The sequence below is a fragment of the Diadema antillarum genome, unplaced genomic scaffold (genome assembly GCF_040938485.1).
Source record: "Diadema antillarum isolate AM-2024a unplaced genomic scaffold, OU_Dant_1.0 seq00002098_RagTag, whole genome shotgun sequence".
NCBI classification, from domain to species: Eukaryota; Metazoa; Echinodermata; class Echinoidea; order Diadematoida; family Diadematidae; genus Diadema; species Diadema antillarum.
Window position 1 is genome coordinate 533,224 of NW_027272742.1, and position 23,710 is coordinate 556,933.

Consider the following 23,710-nt stretch of genomic DNA (forward strand, 5'->3'; position numbering starts at 1 on the left):
TGGCTGCAACCTTTAACCAAACTTTAAATAACTTTTTAGCAGATTGTTGGATTTTCCTCAAACTTTGCTGATGTATTTCACTAATATAGCTGCTGCATTTTATTTCGGATTTATTCCCCATATGACATATGGACTCTGTAATCGGCCCAATCTCCCAATCTCAGCTCCCAGGCCCAGCAAGCTCCACTCCTAGGCCGTGGGACGGGATTGGTGGGATGCCGGTGTCGCGTATTGTCAAACGAGTGGACGGATCGACACGTTGTGTGAATAGCTAGGTACGTACAATTACAAGTGAACGAATTGATCTGAGCCGACAGTTGGGACTGTGAGCGCGATCGCGAGTGAGTATCGCGATTGGGATTTGAGTATAGATTATGAGATAGGAGATAGCAGCAGTCCAGCGCATTGCATTTGGAGCTTCGTGGAAAAAATGTAAGTCTGTGTGGTTAGAAATAAGATACATCAAATGATTCATCTTTCTGATCACATCAAATTCGTATCGATTGTATCTATCGCATGGTGTCTAGTGTGTGAAGTGAAGCATACAAACATTGTTTATAGGTAGTTACCACATTTTTAACAGTCCCACATACTGAGGTTGTCGTCATGTTCAGGATAATTTGTTTAGGCAATTGTTTAATATTGATTACAGTAAGCTGTCGATCATGGAGTTCATCTTATCTTATGTTTTCGGCATCGAGGACAAGGATATATCATACGCATAATGTTACTGACATTACATCATTTTGCAAATTGTAGTGTCATGACTCATGTCACTACTGTCCTGACACTAATGTAATGAAGTAGGATTCTAGTGTGAAGCAGAAACATTTTGCGGAGTTGGACTTGGAAGAATATAGATTCTAATTTTGTTTTTAATGGTTTTGATTGTAGGTCTATAGTATCTAATGGTTAGTGATTAACGTGTCGAAAAATGAAAATTAAAATCTGAGTAATGATTGATTAGGTCTAGACCTACTAGAAGCTCTAGATAACCTATAATAGCTGATTAGGTCAACATTTAATTTAGAATTACTCAATTAGAATTTGAGATATTGTAGGCCTATTGAAATAACAAGAATTAAGATTATTTTTGGTGTTTGGCTCGCTTGATTTTTAAAAAAAAAATCAAACTTATGCGTTTGCGTGTTGTCAAATTTTGACATTGGAGGTCAAACTTTTGTGCAGTTTTTTTTTTGTTTTCACCTGAAACAAGAATTAAGGATCAGTCATCTTGAAGGCCCATTTTAATAGACAAATTTATTGTACCGTATTAATAAAATGCAAATACGGGCACATACTGTAGACAATTCAAGATTTCTTTAACGTTAGGTAACATGATTTTTTTTTTCCTGTCATCTTATCATGCAATATGATGTTTTGATATTCTATCACTATCAGCATACAGTTGTAGATTTACTACAAATTAATGATACTGCAAATATATATATATATATTTTTTTTTCAAACATATGAATGGCGCCATGAGCAGAGGTCTCGTTCGGCATGGCTCACCCAACTGCCAACTTGTGGCCGAAATTTGACTCCTTCAACATAGGCATTCTTCCTGTCCCTCCTCACCCAAAGCTCAGCCTACATGTAAGTATTTTGTTCATGAAGATTGGGTTTAAATGCAAAAACCAATATGTATGTCAATTTCAAATTTGCTAAAGAGTAAAATATGGTCATCAAATACAGAAAAAAAAATCTTTCCATTGATACTACACTCATTAGAAGACAAACATTTTTTATAGATATTATTAAGATAATCACATATATTTCAATTATTTTCTCTCCTTTTCAGGCCAGCAGATTAGTCTTACTTTCATGTACCGGTATTTCATAAAATGTCAAGATGATCAGATGTAGATGCACCAGTTTTGCCTGGAAGAGTTTGTGTATTCACATATATGCACAGCAATTAATGAATACAGGTTCTTCCTAATGTTACAGTCCAATCTGATGATTATCTGAGAGAGTATGTGCGCTGTAGTACTAGCATTATGTAAGTCATTGCGTTTATCATTTTGTTAATAGCAAGGATCAAATTCTTACATTCATGAATAACAGATCTAATAAATTTTGTGCACCCATAAAGTGTGCATCACAAGAATGTTCTATGGCATAGTACTGTATTTATAGAGCAAAGTTTGCATCAGAAAACTGCAGTGGTGAAGCTTTAAAAATATATATGTTCATTTTCTGCAGTACCTGAAGAAGATTGCCAACTATGCCCGTAACAAAGGCAAGGCCGGATGTCCAAGACTGAGCTACCCAACATGGAAACACATTGCCTGCAATAAGCTGGGTTTACTAGAGGACCTGGCATGGATGTAAGTTTTCACAATTGCAGCACTGAAAAATGTTCAGTCAAGAAATGGAGAGAGAAGGGGGGGGGGGGGGGGGGAGAGAATGTAGCCAGTAGCAAGATACTTTATTGTTATCCGCAATGTTTCCTTTTACCTATTGCCCTGATGTATGGGTATTTTGTGGGAAGTCACAGACAATAGTGAGGTTCACACCTAGGTCCCTTTACCTTAAGGTTTTCTAAACCTCGAGGTTTTGTAAACTACGAGGCACTAAACTCCAAGTTAGCGTAGATGTAGACGCATGCAGTTTAGAAAACCACGACAAAACCTTAAGGCGAAGACACCACGACAACACCACAAGATTTCTTAGGGTGTTGTCGTGGTTTAAGCGCGTATACAAGCGCGCTGTGGCAGCGCGCTTAAACTATGACAGATGTGAACGGAGTTTTGTTAACCACGACGCTCAGTTTTTTCCACAATAGTGCGCAACCCTATGTGGAAACTAGGCGCCCTTTATTTTCTATCGTAGTTAGCTTTACCTCGAGGTTTTGCTAACTGCATGTAGGTGTGAACGGCATCGAAGTTTTGTCGTGGTTAGGGGAAGGAATTTTTGCGCTCGTAGTTAGTATAACTACAAGTTTTTGGATAGGTGTAGACATGGCTGTTATGATTGGATTTACTGTGAGTGCACCTGGGACTTTTATGAAAGCTGTTAGAGAGTAGAATGTGTCGGGTTAAGCTTGAATTACAAATACAATGTATACCGGTAGTACCGGTAATCAAAGCTAATGATAAATTGTGAGAATGGTATGAACACGGTAGATGCGTCTTCCCATTCCGTAAAGCAAATATTGTGATTATCATAAATAAGCGTGTCATATCGTCAATTAAATTCCAGCACAGAACACTTAATGCAAAGATTGAAATTATGATAAAGAATAAAAACATTGACACAGGGACTTGCTTTCCAAAAGATATTTTGTTTGTATGAATTAAGTAATTTGAAATTGCCAGCAGTATGGCAAGTTAAAGGTATCAACCTTCAATTGTGATGCAAATTCCCTTATATTTGTGACTAGGACAACAACTTGTAGGCAAATGTACCATACACTGTACATGTACATGTATCTCTAGATTCAGTGGCATATATTGTGGCATTTACAGAAGGAGGTAATGAGCTCATTTGGTTTTTTATTTCTTAAGTAATAGGGAGACACCAATCGCATTTTAATTTCATTGAAATGTAGTGCTCATGTCACATTGTCATATAGTAGTTTGCCATTTTATCAAAAATAACAAAACAAAACACTTCATTATTTCTTAAGTAATAGGGAGACACCAATAGCATTTTAATTTCATTGAAATGTAGTGCTCATGTCACATTGTTATATAGCAAAACAAAACACATCATTCTAAAAGCCATTGCCACCTAGCCGCAATAAGTAACGACAGCTGGGTGAACTTCCACAAGTGGACTATTACCATGTTTGCAATGCTATTAGCGTGTAATGATTGGAATTAATTTGATTTTGCTATCTCTCCTAACAGGTATTTTGAAGGCTTTGATTTGCTGACAGAACACAATCCAGAGGAGAGGCTACAGTACCATGAGGGGGCTGTGCAAAACTCAAAGACGATAGGTCAGTCTGAATGATCTCATTTCTCTATACAGGAATGAAAGTGGGACATAGCCAAACAAAGATGCATCAGAAATATTTTTATAGACCTTAAATAGAAAAAGGAATATCTAGGTTTGTTTGTTTTTCTTGAAGAAGATCCATTTTATTTCTTCTTCTTTCTTTCTTTTTGGAGAATGACACTGTTTTTTACTAGTAGCCTTAACTAGAATGAGGATATTATATTTGTATACAAACATCAGTGATATTGGTCAGCCTATAGGAATGGAAGCATTATGAATTAGGTTCAGTGCATTAGAAACGATGTGAAACAGACTTCAGTTTTAGTTTGTTGCTGCAGGAGATAATACAGTGTTGAAAATGCATTCATAAATAATGCAGCTCACCATAATTGACAATAGATCAAGTAAGCATTTAAAGTGAAGAAAAATGTCATATCAAGAATGATTTGAATATTTAAGAAACAAAAAAAAAAAAAGAAAAAAAACAGGACTGTATGTTGTCTTCACATGTTTACATTGTAACATCCAATAGACTCCATGTTCTTGCTGTGTGTGAATAAGATGAACAATGGAACAAAATATCCTTTTTTTGATCACCCAGATGTATGGAGGAATTCACTCTCAGTGGACACACTCCAGTTCCTTCTCTACCTCTTCCTGCAACAACTCCACAAGATATCTCTCAGGTCTTCACTTGTGGCTGGTGAAGAGTATCCTTTTCTAGGAGTGGCTATATTTTGTGAGGTTTTTGTTTTTGTGACTTTGGTGAATTTGGCAAATTGGTTGCTCTTTGCAAATTTAACAACATGCAAAATTAGCTACTCTGATCTTATTTTTTAGTGTTTGATTAATTAAGTATGATTTGAATTTCTGTATTTTTCTTAATTTTGAGGGGCCACAAAAAAATAATAAAATTGAAATTTGATGATTTTTCAGGCCCTAACAGGCCCCTCAAAATAAATTTTAGTGTCAAGCCTTGATTTATGAAATGATAGTTATTTTAAGAAATGTTTGTTTAACTCCTTTTCTTTTTTACTGTGCAATGATGCTTCCAGTGTTAGATACATACCTGATTGTTCCATTTCCAGTTATATGTAATCCTTTGACCATGCAAACTCAGATGGCCATCAAGGTCAAGATCACCGGACATTGATGGAAGGACATCGCCAGGGTCGTCAACGAAGGTCAGGGTTATTGACATATGTATGACGGTTGTGTGCCTTGTTCTTTTTGTTTAAGCCGTACTGGAACCTTCCAGAATAAGGCTATGAGACATTATGAATAGGATGTTGTGAATATGCAATGCTGCACACTGGCCTTGGTCCGACAGTTCCTGACCCGTAACAAAAAAAAAATCACTTTCGGACCAGTAACTTTTTCAGGAATGGACCAGTAAAACATGGGAAAACTGGGTACCTACTGGTCCTACAGACAGGTTGGACCAGTAGAAAAAATGGGTTAGTGTGCAGCCCTGGAATATTGTATGTGGTTTACACAGTGCTTCACCGATATTCAGTACCAAAACCCCTATTACCATACACCTGACGTCCATTCATAAATGGCATTCTCCTCACAGGATTACTCTGGCAAGCAGTTCTCTTATGCTGTAACTTTCTGTCTCTCTCTTTGTATGAATACAGTTTAATGATTGCTAGAAAACAGAGTAAACAACTGGACGACCTTATTATGCCTTATTTATGATTTCCACCACAGAATATGGATGAGAGCAACCATCTTGTGTTTGTGTTGAACTACTTGAGCGACATCCTAGCCCTACTGGCTGAGGCAGACTCCTACTCCAGCACAGCCAATGATGTCCTCCTCTCTGTTCAGTCCGTCGAGGCTCTGAGTTTTCTCTTGGAAGGGACCACGAACAAAAACAAGTGAGTCATACCATCTTTTGATTTCAGCTTTAGTTTCATGCCAGCTGTTTCCTCTGAAAGAGCATGGCTGTGCATGATGTGATTGTTAATGGGAGCATTGTGCACAAACGTCATGACCTTGCACCCTGTTCAAACAACACACTCTGTTGAGCCACACAGGGTGGATTTCATATTAAAACAAAAAGATGATATAAAGCTGTTTTTGGACTCAGACAAATGCTGTTAACATGGAAATCATTGCGCATTTTGTGCAACATGAAAGTGGTGATAAAAACAGTCGAACCTGCTCTATATTTTGATTCCATGGAATTAAAGATACCCAAACTTCATTTTACAAGGCCAAGCATGAAAAATTACTCATGCGAAAATTCACACTTGTATAGTAAGCATATCGTACACACACCTACAAGTATAGAAAGTGTGCGTTCATTTTTGGATGTCTGTTGGCATATGCTTCTGTAACATATATCTATGCAGATGAAATGTGCATAATCCATTGACTGGATTTTAGAATATCTATGTGAAGTCTATCAAGAGTGATTGAAATCGCCATTTATTTTATCCCAAATACCACAGAGGAAACAAGGACAATTATTCACTGACGTGCAGGCAAATTCTACATGGCAATGTTACAAGTCAATGTTACAAGTCAAATTTGCCATTTCATATTGCCTTGTCATAAACTGGCCGCATGTGTTTGTGATGTAATAAGCCAAGAAGGATGTCATCTGGGGGGTGTTTCATCAGTGTTTGTCAGCGCTGACAACTGTCAGCACTGACCAATTTCAGCAAAATCCTTGGTTTTGATTGGCTGAGATGCTCTGGTCACTGACTGTTACTATGGTGATTCAAGTTGTCAGCGCTGACAAACGTTGATGAAACACCCCCCTGGCTTGCAATTTTTGATAGTGACTCAAAATGCCATATTGTCGCTGGGGCGACAAGACCCCGTATCTGAAATTTTGGTGAAATGAACTTTTTGGATTAATGGTTAGATGATCAGTTGAGTGATGTCCTGTCCAAATCCTAGCTGTCTTACCCCCAAAATGAAGCCACCATTGCTTGTCAAAGGAAAGGCTTTCCCATTTGATATAGTGCTTTGGCTGCCATGTTTATTTGCTCTCCTGAACATTTGACATTTTGTAGATACAAGGTCTTGTCGCCCCAGCAACGATGTGTCAAAGACATCAGCAGTTGTAGCTTGAGCACTTCACTTTAATATGCAATGTGTGGAGATATATTCCAAAGCTGGCTGTGCAAAGTTTATGGAAAACTAGAAATGTCGCTACGGCTACTGGTATGCCTCTGCCATAATGCATGGTTCTCCTAATAGGTCTATAGTACAATGTCTTGACAATGTGTGATGACAGTTTCACACAATTGGCAAAATATCAAAATGACAGGTTTGCCACAAATGTGCTGAATGTTCACTTTCCTAGAACTAGGTTCAATTGGATGAATGATTAAAACGTCAGAGTGCAGGTATTTGGGGGAACTGATGATTTTTACTTGACTTTTGACCCTTTTATAAGTTTATGCATTGAACAATTTTCAAGGTATTGAGAAAAAGTATAATTTCAGTATCAAATGGTATAATAGTATTATCTAAACCTGGCCTTTGACCTTTTACCTCACAGTTCCAAAGAGAATCACTGTTAGGTAGAACATGCATAAATATGTAAGTTTCATGATAATACCTTGGGTTACTTTTGAGATATGGAGGAAGAAGTGCAATTTAGTACTTTCACTTGACCTTTGACCTTTGACCTTTTGGCAAGAAGCTTCCCACAGAATATATATTGGGTAATAGATGCATACATCAAGTTAAAAAAAATCCTTCAGGCATTGCATAAATATAAGGAAAGTAGTGATATTTTGAGGAGTTGACCTTGACTTTTGACCCCCTGACCTTCGACCCATGACCCCCACCTTCCCTAGATAATCACTGCCCATCGGTACATGCATATATACTAAGTTCCATGAAGATACCTTGAACCATTTGCGAGATATGGAGAAAAACATGAAATTTCAACCTTTTTTTCACAAAATAACCTGTGACCTTTGACCTTTGACCCTGTGACCCTAAAATCCAAACAAAGTATTATCCCCCAGAATATACCCTCATACCAAGTTTGATGCAAAACCACCTCACGGTTCTTGAGATATCGACAAAAACAAAATGGGATGGACGTACGGACGGACAGACGGACGGACGGACGACCCGAAAACATAATGCCTCCGGCCACTTCGTTGGCGGAGGCATAAAAAAAGTTGTTGGGACATGGTAGAGATTGATCATGTGAATATGTTTGTTTGTTTCTTATCCCAAGGACCATCCAACCTGTGCATCAGATAGCTCTTCATCAGCAGATGCAGTCAAGGAGTGGATATTCTAAGGTAATAAATCCAGTGTAGATTTTAAATAGTCTGACCCTAAAGTCCTGGATATGTGAAGTATTGTATAATAATTTTTCTTCTGCTTTATCCATACTGTAAGAATTACATAAAAATCCAGTGTATGTTTAAAATGATTTTAACCTGCTGTGCTGGATATGTGAAATATTTTTATTCTTTTTATTCTGTGTTATCCTTATTCAAAATATTGTAGGATCTGTATTCATTTAAAATCTTATGTATTTACCAATGTCATATGATATAATAGGATAAATGAGAAATACGCACTGAAGTGAGTAGCTTAAATAAATGTACCTGGAATAAATGAAAATACTAGTAATACTCATTATAATCTGGTAATAATGTTCCTGCTGATGGTGATGATTGTTATCCTCCATTCTTTTTCTACAGTACAGATAACCACTGTTATTGAAACTACTACTACTGCTGCTGCTACTTCTACTACTGCTTCTCTTTCTTGTATTACTACTTTCACAATAATGAATATGCATGTAAGTGATATGATTTTGTTTTCTCTCTCTCTTTGTGTTGAGCAGATAACCCAGGCATTCTCTTTCAAGACATTTGAGTCATGGGTGAGGAGTAGTCTTGGCAGTAATCCATTTGGAATCACGGGCTGCATCCAGTCTGGACACAGACTATCATGGTCAACAGCAGGTCGGTATCAAGAGTCATGTAGTTAGAGCAAGAAGGACTTATATATATGAGTACTGTATGTGTGGTATAGTGAAATGAGAGACTGCTTGTGGCAAAATTCACAAATTGCAGTTATATGACACATATTATCGTCTCAGATGTTGGAAATTGCTAACTTTTTCTCTTGAAGAGGAATACCAAGGAATAATTCCTTCTCATTTCTTCATTGTGATTCTTGATTGCAAGGTAACTTGCAAAATTATCTTACCAGTCCCAATATGCAAAATATTTTACTTGCAAAATTTATGGAATAATGGTAGTTTCTGCTACAATAAATTTGAGTAACTCGGGTCTGTAAGCAGGAATGGAGGTGGAGGAATTGGGAAACATTTTTGTTTGAGTGCAAAGAAGGAATCTAATGGACTCTTTTCCTGAGGAAAATCAAGAGAAATCAAAAGAAATGATGTGTAGCTATTACAACATTACTGTTGTTATTGTTCAGAAAATTAGCAAGTGAGACCACAGTTTTGCTATATCTTTCTCATCATACACGTGTATATAAAATAGTTCAAAATGCACTCTTCATCCTTATATACTCTGAAAAAGTTTAGAGTGTTTTAGTCTGTTTTTTATTTTTTTTAAAAAGTAAGTTTTTGATAAAAAATTTTTGAACTGCAAAGTATCTCAATGAAGAGTTTTGGTTGAAATTGAAGCAAATATTGTCTTGTTTATCTTTTCCGTGTTTGTAAGAAGAAATATGTCATTCTACTGTTATTTCTTCTTTCTTTGCTGGATGCTTGGTTTCTTCTAGGTGAGGATGGAACCAAGAGAGGTAGAGTGGCAACCAACTGTAATAAAGCCCCCAAAACGTGAGTAGAAACTGTAGAAATTACCTCTTTTCTTTCTTTCTTTTTTTTTAAAAGCCAATTTACTTCACTTGAGGGGGAATCCTTGTTTTTGAGTTGTGATTGTTTAGTGCATGTATTCGATGGGGGAAAATGAATTGGAACCCACTCACACTAACGTGGATATATAACTTGTACTGTAAGGAGTTGTAAAAAGGATTAAGCACAAATTGCCGGTAAATGTGACTTCCAGGCAAGAAAGATGAAGCTATCAAGAGGATTAGTTTGCATTAATAATATTCATTATACTCAAATCTGTCGGCATATTTGGAATACCCATAGAGTATCATATTGTGTAAGCTTGGAATATAGTGTATATTGTATAACATATCTAATTGTTATATAGTATACAAATAATGAATGTTTATGAGTGCAATGGACAGAATATTTCATGAGGTGAAAGATGAATGATCCATTCAACGAGGCGCAGCCGAGTTGAATGGATCTACATTTCATCTTTCACCGAATGAAATATTCTGTCCATAGCACGAATGAAAAACATTTATTTTTTTGTTTTATATAACGCCTAAAATAGATCCTTTTCATTTGATGTTTTATTAATCTGGAAACGAGAGAATCTGAGATCGCGAGAGTGCTCACTGAGCGCTTGTTACGCTAGCGCGCTGTCGCATACACACACTGCAAACGCAACACGCATAGTGTGCCGTCTATCCAAGTCACCAAGACAAATAAATGCCTTTCCCATATTTGGAAAAAAAAATATCGCGTGCCGGGCTCTCAGTGAGCGTGCAGTGGAGCAAATCGTATGGATCCAAAATTGCACAGTAAATGGAGCCACAATTGCAAGGGTGATGACGTCGTAGTGAAATGGGCCAAATGATCAATGTCAAACAACCAATCAAATGACAAGGATCTCTTCAGGCGTTATATAAAATGATCTATCTCCGTAGTGGTCATTGATGCTATCTAATATACATTTTAATTACTGTTCATCTCCTTTTCTACATCCAAAGCTCACAGCTGGTCATCCTGTCTCAGATTTCCAAGCAAACTCTTGCCAAGGTAAAGCAGATATACATTGTGCAGTAGGAGAATGTGTGTTATATTGAAAAAAGTGTGTCTGATCATTTCGGGCAATCGCTCTAAAATTGTGTATCATCTGTGGGCAGACAAGACCTCATATCTCAAAATCATAAATTTCCAGGAGAGCATAACACTTTTTTATTTTCACATTTTTGCAAAGTAACACCAACATTCTCGTCAAATAGCGTATGCAGTTAAACACACAGCAGATGTACATTTGCACAAAGTCTCATATGTACACAGATTGCAAGGCAAATATTAGCTTTGAATTACATATTTTCATAATGCCGTGAAGAATTGGTCCTGAGTGGCCTGTAGTTGTAACATGACTAGAGGTTTAAAAAACAGAAGTTAGGACACAAAGGAAAACAAGGACTTGGCTCTGCATAATAGCTACAGTATATTTTCCTTTGCCATGAAAGGTGGCTCGTTTATTGGCACACATGTACATGTATGACCAGTACTTGGTGAATGATAAAGGTACATTGGAAAGCCCTTTTATACCACTGTGATGCTAGCATACTGTCATTAAGACTATAATATAATGTGCTTCTGACTGCAACACTCTTTTGCAAATGTCTATTTCTGTACCAGGCCCATTAATATGATTACGAGATTCAGAGAGCAAGTCTATACATGAGTTGGCCTTTGTTTATTAAACAGGTCTTGGCTTCAGAGGCAGTGTACAAGCAGGCCTCTGACCAGAGCCATCATGGTCTAGGTTTATGACCAGGCCTCAGGACAACCTTCATATAAGACTTCATCTGGGCCATGCATGTCATGGGTGTATGCAAGGGGGGGTCGGGAGGGTCGTACGACCCCCCCAAATTTTCAAAAGGTCCACTTTTTGTAAAAGACATTTTTGTTTTTTGAGGGCTTTTTACTCTATATAGGCCTACAACAGGGAAAAAAAGTGACCGGTGTTCCAGCAAATTGTCAAAAACCTCGTAAATTTCGTAACTTAGTTTTAATATGCCATAATTTACCTTATTTCTAAGCCGCGCTGCCATGCCGAAAAAGTCACTTTTGTATGCACCAAATGGCCCCATTTTAAGATACAAAATTCAAAAACTCCCTACCGTGGGAGGGGGGACACCCCCCTCCCACACCCTCCCCCCGCTCGGTCGCTCCGCTCCCTCGCAAAGGCAAAGGTCCAAAAATTTTGATTACGACCCCCCCAGAAAAAATCCTGGATACACCCCTGCATGTAGCTTGCATTGAGTTTGTTGTCCTTTGTCAGAGCAATTATTCATATTGCCATTGGTTTGTATTCATTGATGTATTGCACAGAGCTCACAGATTCTGGTGGATTCCAGGGTCAAAGTTCACCGATGCCACTACTCCTACATCTACTTACTGTCCCCTGTCAGGTATGTTAGAGCTTGACTATGCCATTCTGGCATACGTGCAAATGATGCCAACCCTATGTGGTTCACCCCAGGGGACCAGCAACTGTCAGTAAATGATATCAACCAGGCACACTGTTCCATACAAAGAAGAATTCAAACAGTATATTCTTAGGCTATTTAATTCAGATGACATGTTTGTCCTTTATTTTGCACTTAGAGCTACTTTGCAAATGCATAACCCTGTTTAAAAAAGAGGGGGGAGGGGAAGATGTCAAATGACAAATCTTTCCACAGTATGGTAGGTGTTCAACACACCGACCGGGTCCATATCAACCGACCGCGCACTATAATGGCATTGCGCGTACAGAAAGAAAATGTACGCATGGGACTACGCACAATGGTGTTCGATTCTTCACTGGGCTACGCTACCGAGTAAAATGAGGCGAAAACAAGTAAGTATTCCCTCTAAATTACCGAAATTTGCCAAACCGAATAATACCTATCGTGTATAACTACCTTTGCTGACTCGTTGTTAGATGTAGAGTATCCTTCCGTGATAAATTTGACGATTTTGACCGCAAAATTGTCCTTATGCCGCTCTCTCTCAAACTCCGCTGCTTCGTGCACGTACACATGACATCATTATTTTGTCGCCCGCTACGACCGTACGGTCAAACATTTAATAATTTCATACTAAACGAAACTTGTAATGCAGTCATAGAGAACAGAGAATCATGTTAGATTCTAATTATCTTTACATTTAAAAACTTTAGAAGTTCATGATCGAGCTTTCACAATTACTGTTGTTGATGTAGACTCTAGGCCTGTAATAAAGCTAAAATATTCACATACAAATAGATACAAGCTCGTGAGAGGGTGACAAAAGTGAAAAAGAGGACGAGAGGATAGAGAGAGAGGCGTGAAAGGACAGAGAGAGAGACAAAAGAGGGCAAGAGTTGATACCTGATAATCATTAGATGTGAAAAAAAAAATAGATGGAAACATTAGATGGGATTTGATAAATTTAAAGTCTTGTTCCAAAATTGCGGTAAAGGAAGGAAAAAAATTAATCCAACTAATGCTAATGAAAAAACACTGTTTATAATCTGTTCCTTCTGTTTTACTTTCTTATATAGCCTACACCACACCGCTTCATTGGGCGTAGAAGCTACCCCAAACAAAGACTTCAGAGGGCCCTTGAGCTTGTTCATGAAGGAGTCTCGTGTAGAAAAGCAGCACTAAGATGTGGGGTTCCAAAATCAACGTTGCTGGACAGGTTGAGGGGGCATTCAAAGTCAAGCAAAGATCTGGGAAGGGGGACTGTCTTGCCCCAAGAGGCGGAAAGGGCCCTGGTTGATCATCTAATGAAATTGTCATCTTATGGTTACGGCCTTACGAAAACCCAGGTAAATATGTTTTGTATTATTTCAACTCATGTAGCTATAAACTCAACACTCTTTTTTATGAAAGAGGAGAAAGAGATTTCATGTCTAAACAGATTTTCATTTCATTATGCGACGTTAAGAATTGGAAAACATACATAATATTTGAAATTGATTATTTTTCTATTCATTTTTTCCTCATTCTTTTAGGTGATTCTGTTGGCTACCGACATGGTGGATGTCCTTGGCAGGGGGCCCATATCCCAGAAAGGAAGACGCTTGTCGAATAACTGGTTTCGGCACTTCATGCGGCGATGGCCTGCCCTCCACCTGGCATCACCAAGTAGACTGGAGATGAAGCGTGCGAGAGCAACAAACCCAGAGATTCTCACCAACTACTTCTCTGAACTAGAGAGAGTGATAGACAAGTACCTTCTCACTGACAAACCAAGCAACATTTACAACATGGATGAAACAAACTTTAACGCTGATCATCGTCCGCCCCGGGTTGTTAGTGAAGCCCCTGAAAAGAGGACAAACTCCGTCGTCTCACACCGGATCGCAACAACTACAATGCTGGCATGTGGCAACGCAGCAGGGAGGGCATTACCCCATTATTATGTGTTCAAAGGGAAGAGATGCATGCCCGAGCTTTTGAGAGACACACTCCCAGGATCCAAAATGGCCATGTCAGACAGCGGATGGAGTAACGGTGAGATATTCAAAGATTTCATCAAGAATCACTTCATCCCATCTCTCCCTCCCAGAGCTGACGATGAGTTTGTGATGCTTCTCCACAATGGCCACACCTCACACATCTCAATGCCCGTGATAGAATACGCAAGACAGCACCAAGTCCTCCTCTTTGTTCTCCCTGCTCATACGAGCCATGTCCTACAACCACTGGATGTTGTCTGTTTCTCTTCGATGAAGAAGGCATACTTCTCCGAATGTGCAAAGTTCATGCAAAATCACCCAGGGGAGATGATCACACGGTATGACGTTGGACGCCTTTCTTCCGTGGCATATTGGACAGCTATGTGGGAAGACAATCTGAAATCGGCATTCCGGAAGTCAAGGATTTTCCCATTCAATCCTGATGCCATACGCATTCAAGTCATGACCAAGACGAGCACCCTCGTCACCCCATCAGAGAAGTCTCAGGGCCCTCGAGAGACGAACAAAGAAACCGACCAAGTGGGACCAATGGGGGACGGCCCTCAACAGGATGGCAACATTTGCAAAGCTTTCCTCCAAACGAGAACCCCTAGCCCGCCTCAAGCCAAAGAAAAGAGAGGAAAAGACAAGTATAGGGCATCGGGAGTGTGCATCACAGAAGACCGGATTTTAATGAAACTCATACGTGTGGAAAACGAGAGGAAGCAAAAGACATCTGGAAAGAAGAAGGCACCAAGGACTGAAAGTCAACCAGGACCATCCGCCATCACTACAAACAGGGAGCTCTTTTCTCGTTCACGTAACCACGATGATAGTGCCAGCGAAGATGATGACGCCAGCGATGCAAATCCGTGTTGTGTGTGCAGGAGCAACACACCCCCAAACCGCAACAAGAACATCGTCGAAATTTTCACTTGGGTGGCATGTGATGTGAGAGGATGCGATCACTGGGTTCACCAGAAGTGTTGTGCGGAGCAGCCAATGTACGGAGAAAATGATGACTTCAAATGTCCTTGTCATTAAAAGAGAATGAAAGAGAAAAATAAAAAAAAATGTATTAAATTCAAATACATCTAAAAAACATACAACGTATCTAAGTGTACCTCGTGTGTATTCTTATTCATTTTGAATGGATGATGATTTAAAATAGTAAATAATAGTAAACATGATTTTGTGAAATGTTGGTGTTAACTTGTGCAAGATTATCAGTAATGTATGAGCGTGTATTGTTTTGCATGATATGAAAAAAGAAAAAATGCGAAAGACTGAGAGGCATGAAGGTTGTACGAGTTGAAGCAAAAACGAGAAATGAATGTGAAAAAACAAAACAAAAAACAGTTCAATTACCAACTCATCTAATTTATTTAAATTACAATGAAAAGTTTGCTAATGAAAATCAATTCAAATTCATCAAAAGTCCTTCAAAAGTAATATCAAAGGATTCAAAATATATTCAAATATTATTGGGGAAAAAATGAGGGCTAGAAAAAAACAGCAGCTTGTCAAAAAACGCATTTAAGTACGCTTTATACGTATTGTCAATAGAGGGTGGGGTGGTCGGTTCAAATGAACAGGGCAACTGAGTGCGGAAAAAATGACACCCCACGCGTTCGAAGCCGCCATCTAGAGCGCATGCCTCAGATTCGTATTTTCAGTACACGCTTGTGAATCCGGAGTATTTTCTCCACACGTGAGTAAAATTTCAGGCAAATTGTGATATTTTTCACGTTTCTATTGATAGAAAAACGTTAGGTGGTCGGTGTGATGAACACCCAACCATACCATATCTAACACCTCAATCTGTCAGAAACTTCTTCAAATCAATGTGTGCCATTTGATAGTGTCTCGATGCTACAGGCAGAGGATTTTCTTAAAAGTATGCTTGAAACAGCAGTTGTGCAGCCATGTTGACTGCAGGCAAAACAGTTGCTTCTTCCATCTAACGTTGCGTGTAGTTCAAATTTCAGATAGAAAATATCAAGTAAACCAAATCTTTGTACAATATATATTTCCAGCATGTTCTTTTAGTAAGTATTAATAGGCTTCATGATTGTTTGAGATTGTGTCCCAAATGTTGCAACGTTTTCACTCTGTTGATATTAAAAGCCATGATTGTTTTCATGCACCACACTTTCTATAGATTTGCCAGCATAGAGAAGTGCAGACACACAACCGTAGTGCTGGGTGCAGTGGAGACATCGGTCCATCTGATTGGCTGCGAGCATGTCACAGTCATAGCGGCTGCAGGGAGATTCACTGTGAGGTAGGAAGAACTCTGATTTTATAGTTAACATTTGGCCTTCATGAGAAGAGAATTGAGTTACGTGAATTTTCAGAAATCGTTTGGTCATATGGGATCATCAGACGCAAAATAGAGTTGAGAGGCATATACTAGTTCTCATTTATACCACAAATGCCATATACCTGCCAAATTTGATATTTCACTAATTGGGACTTGTGAGACCACCTCGTGAGTGGTTGAATATGCAATGTAGAACGATATCGACAGAACGGGAAAGAAGTGATGTCACTTTTCAAGAGAAAAATTTGTGATTTCCAACTGTGGATATGATACACCCGTACAACACAATTATTGTGTTGTAGGAGGCAATATTTCTGTGATTTGATAATTTCGCAAAATATAGCAATCAACTTGTGAAATTAGCAAACTGAAAACACTCTATGCCATGCCACATATACTCAGTAGCTATCTTAGCTGGCTCAGCTTATATCATATATGCATGAATTATGCAGCTGTTGTCACATTCCTTCATGAGTCAATATTTGATAGCTGGTGAAGAGACATTGATGTGAATGATTAAAGTGATGCAACTAGAAAGAATAAATGTCATGTGAATATGTTATCACCATATGGAAGTAAAATCTGTGTAATATGCCATCAAATTAAGTAAAGAAAGAAATAAACTATTCATAAAACAATTCCCGTCAAAGAAATTGCACGGTAGGAAAATATGAACGCACGTCCAACCTGTGTTATAAATATTGAAATGTCCATGTAGAGAAGTTGCCTTGGGATGGGGATATGCAATTTGCTGCAATATAGTTTTGATGTAACAAAGTTGTGCAAGCAACTCAAGAAAGTTTGTTATAGTTATAATACACAGTGTCAACTTTATCACCCTGTCTCACCTTTGATACAGATATGTTAATGTGCAGTAACGACATAAATGTTAACACACTTCAAACACACTTTTCCTTTCCAAGTGGGTCAACGTTATGCACCTTGCATATGCTGACCCCAACACGCCCGGTGCTGCTGGGTGGCAATGACAGCCTGGTTCTGGCCCCTTACCACACCCATTATCCCATGCTGCAGCATGACATGGCAAGCATTGGTCTGGCCCCCAAGCCCAGCCAATGGAACAACCCCATCTGTGTCGGTAAGTTGTCATAGATGGCCGTCTGTGTAGGTAAAGTGTCTGTAGTTTGTTGTATGTGTAGGTAAGGTATCTATAATTGGCAGTCTGTGTAGGTAAGGTGTCAGTATTTTGTCATCTGTTTAGGTGAGATGTCTGTAGTTGGTGTTCTGTGAAGATAAGGTGTCTGTAGCTAGTAATCTGCGTAGGTGAGATGTCTGTAGCTGATAATCTGACTGTGTACGTAAGATGTCTGTAGCTGGTAATCTGTGTGGGTAAGGTGTCTATAGCTGGTAATCTGTGTAGGTAAGGTGTCTATAGCTGGTAATCTGTAGGTAAGGTGTCTGTAGTTAGTAATCTGTTTAGGTAGGGTGTCTTTATTTTGCAGTCTGTGTAGTATCTGTAGGAATCTGAAGGTATCTGTAATTGATGATCTGTATAGGGAAAGTGTCTATGCTGCTATCTGTGTAGGTATGGTGTCTGTAGCTGACAATCTGTATAGATCTGGTGTCTTCAGTGTAAGTTGGTAATTTGTTTAGATAAGCTGTCAGTACTTTGTCATCTGTACTGGTAGAATGTCTCTATATAGTTGCTATTCTGTGCAGGTAAGGTGTCTGCAGTTGGCAATCTGTGTAAGGAAGATGTCTATAGGTGGTAATCTACATGTATATGGATGAGGTGTCTGTATTGGTATTAGGTGTCTTGAAATGGTCATTTGTGTAGACAAAGTCACTGGTATTGGTTACGTGTGTGAGGGAAGCTCCCATGGTGAGGACAAATAAAAATTTTGATTCAAACGCTGGCAGATGTGAGGGGCAAGTCAGCATTTTTGTGATAGTAGTAATATCACTGCTATGATGGTAATTTTTTAGATGATGACATTGAGAAAAAAAAGTGATTCCGATTATGCTTACCCAGTTATTATTAATCATTATCATTACTCAAAGCCATACTTGTTAGAGCAATAGTAGGAATGAGAGCAGTAGTTACTCTTTTCTCATAATTATTGTTATCATTATCGTAATTATCTTCAACATTAGTAGTTGCTGTTGTTGGAGAAGTACTGTGTTGTCATTAGCATGTTCACCTTTAGTCCTTATGGTGTCAGATGTAACAAATTCTGTATACTAATCAAATCCGTTTTATTTTTGCCTTTTTTTTGGGGGGGGGGGGGTAGGTCCAGACCACCAAGAAGAGCATCCTGTCTACAAGTTGATGTCTCCCAAAGAATTTTACACATTCGTCATCCCGTTTGAGATGGATGGTACGACAACGGTGAGTAGAGAGCTTATTGTACCCTTCAGCACTCCTATGATATGATCTGCCATCGTATTTGGTTTATGTGCTAGTGGTAATACAGCTATGGTTTTATCTTCCTGAGGTAACTTCTTCAGTGGAAGCACTATTCTCTCGGATGGCTCTTGTATTGTTATTACCATAGCATTGCCAGGCAATCTTCACTGTTACCACTGATCGTTAAGTGATGTTTTTTGGTATTACATGGTCTAGTACGTGGTATTCCTGATAAGTTTACTGTGCAGGTGTTTGAAAAGAGACATTAGCTTCAGTGGAAATTAATTTTGAAATGAAAGCAGGAAAAACACAAGCTTTTATAGATCATTAGCAGGGCTCGACACTAACGGTGGCCCGGTGGCCCGGGTCCACCAAAAATGAAAGTCGGACCACCAGATTTTAAAAAGGGGCAAATTTGGTGGCCCACCTCGGGCCACCAAAATTTTTTGAAAAGTATGTCAATAAATTCGTAACTTTTTGCGCTTGAAATTAGCAGTTAAATTTGTTTAAAGGATGGATGAAAAGGACTGAATGAGTGCCTGAGGGTGAGTGTTGCAAGTTTGTTGAAGTTTATTTATGAGTAGATATGTCCAACTTCTAATTCTTACTATCATAAACTTAAATATTTGACTCATAAAAAAAGGACTTTTAATGTTTTTTATTGTTTTTTTTTGGGGGGGGGGGACACCAAATTTTTCTCTCGGGCCATGAAAAATTTGAAATTTAGAATTTTGGTGGCCCCATCGGGCCACCAAACAAAAAAGTTAGTGTCGAGCCATGTCATTAGCCACTTCAGAGATACCAGACAAATCTGAAAACAATCATAATTCTGTGCGTTGATATATTTTTGAAGTGCCTAATGATGTTCTCTGGGTATCCACAACAGCAGCTGTCATGGTCATGAAACTGTGGTAGTATTGTGTACATGAAGTTCCACTCATTACACATCTCTAGTGCTCAAGACATTTCAGGAGTCAAAAATATCCAAGAGTCAATAACAAAATCTTCCACAAAATGATTTAATTGGTGGTCTTTGTGTGCAAGACATTGATAAAGTGTTGTGTGTTGGTGACTTCACTGTGGCATGATCAGACAGGCACTTTGCAGTGAGGCTGTTACATCATAGCTGCATCATGTCTCCAGTGTTGTTTGACGGAAAGAGCACTACTGCAAATGTTTGTGCATTTGTTTGTTTGTTTGTTTTGAAGAAAAGAATTGTGCTGAGTACAAATTCATCTGCAATGTATGTTTCCTTCATGTTCACATTGTCAGATTTTGTGGGATGTGTAAATACATTTGTACAAGCGTGATGGATGGAAAAATTCTTCTCGACGTAAAAGTAAATTTGCAAATTACATTATGACGTGATTTGTTTCCACAAAGGTACTTCCATTTTATACAATTATGACATGCAGACCCATTTGTCAAAGATGCATGTTTCACCAGTCCTTTAAATTTGTTCTGTTTTCAATTGTTAAACTCTCTTCTTTGTGTCACCTGGGCAGGAGGTTCCAGGTGGGTTGCCAGTCCAGTACGAGAAAGCCCTGGTCCAGCGTGACCGGCAGATCAACAGTTGGCAGCAGTCTGTGAAGGAGACTAGTCTCACCGCGGAGCAGAAGAAACATTTACAGGCTCTGGTGGAGAACAAGTTCCAGGTAAGGCGACGCTGAAGGAAACAAAAGGCGCGGTCAAACCAGCAAAAGCTCAAAAAGTTGAAGATTCTCGAATCTTTAAGATCTTTAAGTTTTGCCAGTGTAACCGCAAACTTCCTGCAAAATTTCTTGGGAAACTTCCCACTCCAACTAGGGAGATTTCTCCCCACCCCTGCCAAACTTCTCGATATTTTACCAGTGTGTGACCTGTAGAAACCAAAACTTTGCGATCTTCGTCATGTGACCAGTCAACCACCTGTTTGTGAGCGGTGCTTCCGAAGCGCACGGTGATTGTGATGAATAGGAGTGTATTGTTACGTCACAGTCACCAGCTGTTGGGCGGCATACTCTTTCTTCTTTCTTGCATGCATGCACTAGTGACCAAAACTCCTCAATCCAAAGATCGAGAAGATTGGCTGTCAGTGTGACCAGATGACAAAAGATCGCAAAGTCTTTGCAATCTTAAACTTCTTGATATTTTGCAAATCTGACTGTGCCAATTTAACATTATCCCTTCAGGCACCAAGAGATTTCTGGGAATGCCTACCTTAGTTCACCAAAAGAACCTTAGAAATTTCACAAAATGTTGCACATGTTCAGACCAAATGATTATGTATTCACTGAGATTAGCTTGCAGAGTAGGGTAATGCAGAGATGATATGAATAGGGCAAAGAAGCATGTATGCGTTTTTATGCAGCGACCCAACCTGGTACATTAAGTAGTCCCATTACACATACTACTGTCAATTATTTGAAGTGGAAGATTAACGTAGAGGGTAATGAATATACTTCATAGCAAGAATTGAACAAGCTTATCATGCAGTAGCAGTTGGGAAAAGAAGATTCATAAATTTGAATAGGTTTCTTATGTAAATGTCTCGTGAAACACAAAACCTAGCCCTTCTCCTGCTTCTACTTTATCTGAAGGTAACAAGCAGATATAACACCCTCTGATAAATCTCCCCCTTTTATGATACATGATTTGATTACAGTTCATATTTTATGTCTAATATCCAAGCAAAATCACCTCATAGACTTGATTAAATTGTTTTTAGTTTATTTTGATCAGGGAGGTCAAAATTGTTTTTAGACGAAGGGACTACATATTCTTGTGAAGTCCATATCAAATTATTTCTTGCAAGAGTAAACCCTCTGTTCGACAATTTATGCAACATGATAACCCTGTGTGTACATCTTCTTATTCCTGTGCACAGATTTGGCTGGCAGAAACAGGACACAAGAGGGAGCTAGATGGCTTGGTACCCATGTCTCTCTCACCAGGGAAATGACCAAATTTTTTTACACCAAGGGACCATTGCAAGATCAAAGGATGTTACTATCTATTTTTCTTTTCTGTCTCTTCTATCCACTGTGTTTCAGAATACCTTGATTCAAATTTGCTGCAATATGTACTATTAAAGCTACATTGTAAGTGTTGGTGTGTGAAATGTGTGTAAAATGCTCCTGTGGAGGAAGCTGCGCTATTGTGGCTGAAAGAAAGGCCCACTTTGCATCAAAGTGTGGAAAGGCAGATATCTGGATATGAATCGGCACGTTATTATAGTGTCAATTTATGATTTATAAGTGAACATACAGATGCAACAGTGGATTTATATAATCAAGATTTGTCAGCAAATGCTCTCACAATCGCCAAAGAAGGGGGGGGGGGGGAATAAGAAGTGGTAAATGATACTTACTTGAATATCAATCTACATCCTATTAGTAAAGGGGAAATCTGGTCAAAATATAGGTTAGGCTGATAAGAAAGAGTAAAATATTACGAGTTCAACGGTATAAATTTGACTGAAATCGGATGAAAAATAAGGAAGTTATGACATTTTGAAGTTTTGCCATTTTTGTGGGAAACAGTTCTTGAACAGTCAATATGAATATGCAAATGACAAAGTGAGCATGTCATTCCCTCACAACTTGCCATATAGTTTGTACGTAATGTACATAAAATTTTGAAATTTCCAGTTTTTCCTTCAAACGCAATTATGCCCGAGGCTCAAATCCAAATATATCTGACTGATTTACTATTCTGAAGTTATTCAACCAGGAATAATGTCATGTTTAAGACTTCAAGGGTAGAAACATTGAATTTTCGTCATTTTTTGTACACAATCAATGGAAAATTGTGAGGCTATGACATGGTCAGCTCACTCATTTGCATATTCATATCCACTGTACAAGAACTGTTTTGGGGAAATTATCAAAACTTCAAAATTTCATAACTTCCTTATATTTCATGTGATTTCAGTCAAATTTTTACCGTTGAACTCATAAAATTTTACTCTTTTTTATCAGACTAACTTGTATTTGGACTTGATTTCCTCTTTAAAGGGCAGTGAAAACAAAGTTAGTGAACCTCTTTTGTGGAGTATGGTTTTATGGCTAATATTAACCTGTTGAGGACGAGTCCCGAATACACTCAGCCAGGGGTCTATAGGAAATGCATTTTGTAGCAAAATCAGCCTGTCCTCAATGGGTTAAAGGCTCTGGTCTGCAGAACAGGAGATCCCAAGTCATAACCCATGGAGGACAAGTTGGTTTTGCTAGAACATGCATTTCCCATAGACACCTGGCTGAGTATACGTGTACTTATGACTAGTCTTCAATGGGGTAATGCTTGCCCATTGCGAACATCCAAGGACGAACTAGAATTAGTTACCATGTATCTTGTGGCCTAGGTGCACAGGTGTTTGCTGAAGTGTAGTTGCATTGTGATCTCTAGTGAGAAAGGCTTAGGTATCCATAGCGTGTGTTGGATGAACAGCAGTAAGTGCTGTATATCTGGCATGCTGCATTCTAACTGCGACAGCCGCTGCACGAAGTGTGGTGGCTGCACCGTTTTCGCATTAAAATCTTGGAGTTGTACAAAACGGGTGGCGTTGCGGCGCCATATTTCCTTAATTTTTCAACAAAAACTACTAGGAATACTTACATGGGTCGATTAAACCTAAATGATTCCAATCGCTGACTGTTTGATGCATTTCATTGCTTATGATGCAGAAAATGTCTTATAAGGCAAATATCTTCAGCTCACCAATGCTCACTAAAACTCACAATCACTTGCACGTGCGCACAGCATGCATTCAGTGCAGTGCATTGATGGCTGTATTTGTCGCTACATGATGCATATTCATTT

The 23,710-nt window shown here is 38.7% G+C and overlaps 1 protein-coding gene across 1 annotated transcript; it reads left to right on the top strand.

The window, feature by feature from the left end:
* The first annotated feature begins 315 nt into the window (after positions 1-315).
* On the top strand, positions 316-21,913 carry LOC139713918 (TBCC domain-containing protein 1-like). Its single transcript, XM_071625639.1, has 17 exons — positions 316-432; positions 1,493-1,599; positions 2,209-2,333; positions 3,858-3,949; positions 4,550-4,658; positions 5,069-5,132; positions 5,662-5,831; positions 8,162-8,228; positions 8,783-8,903; positions 9,694-9,751; positions 10,762-10,810; positions 12,122-12,201; positions 16,381-16,503; positions 17,466-17,641; positions 18,795-18,892; positions 20,416-20,565; positions 21,777-21,913. The coding sequence occupies exons 2-17, from the start codon at positions 1,507-1,509 to the stop codon at positions 21,849-21,851; spliced, it is 1,650 nt and encodes a 549-aa protein (XP_071481740.1). The 5' UTR covers positions 316-432; positions 1,493-1,506; the 3' UTR covers positions 21,852-21,913.
* The last annotated feature ends 1,797 nt before the right edge of the window (positions 21,914-23,710 follow it).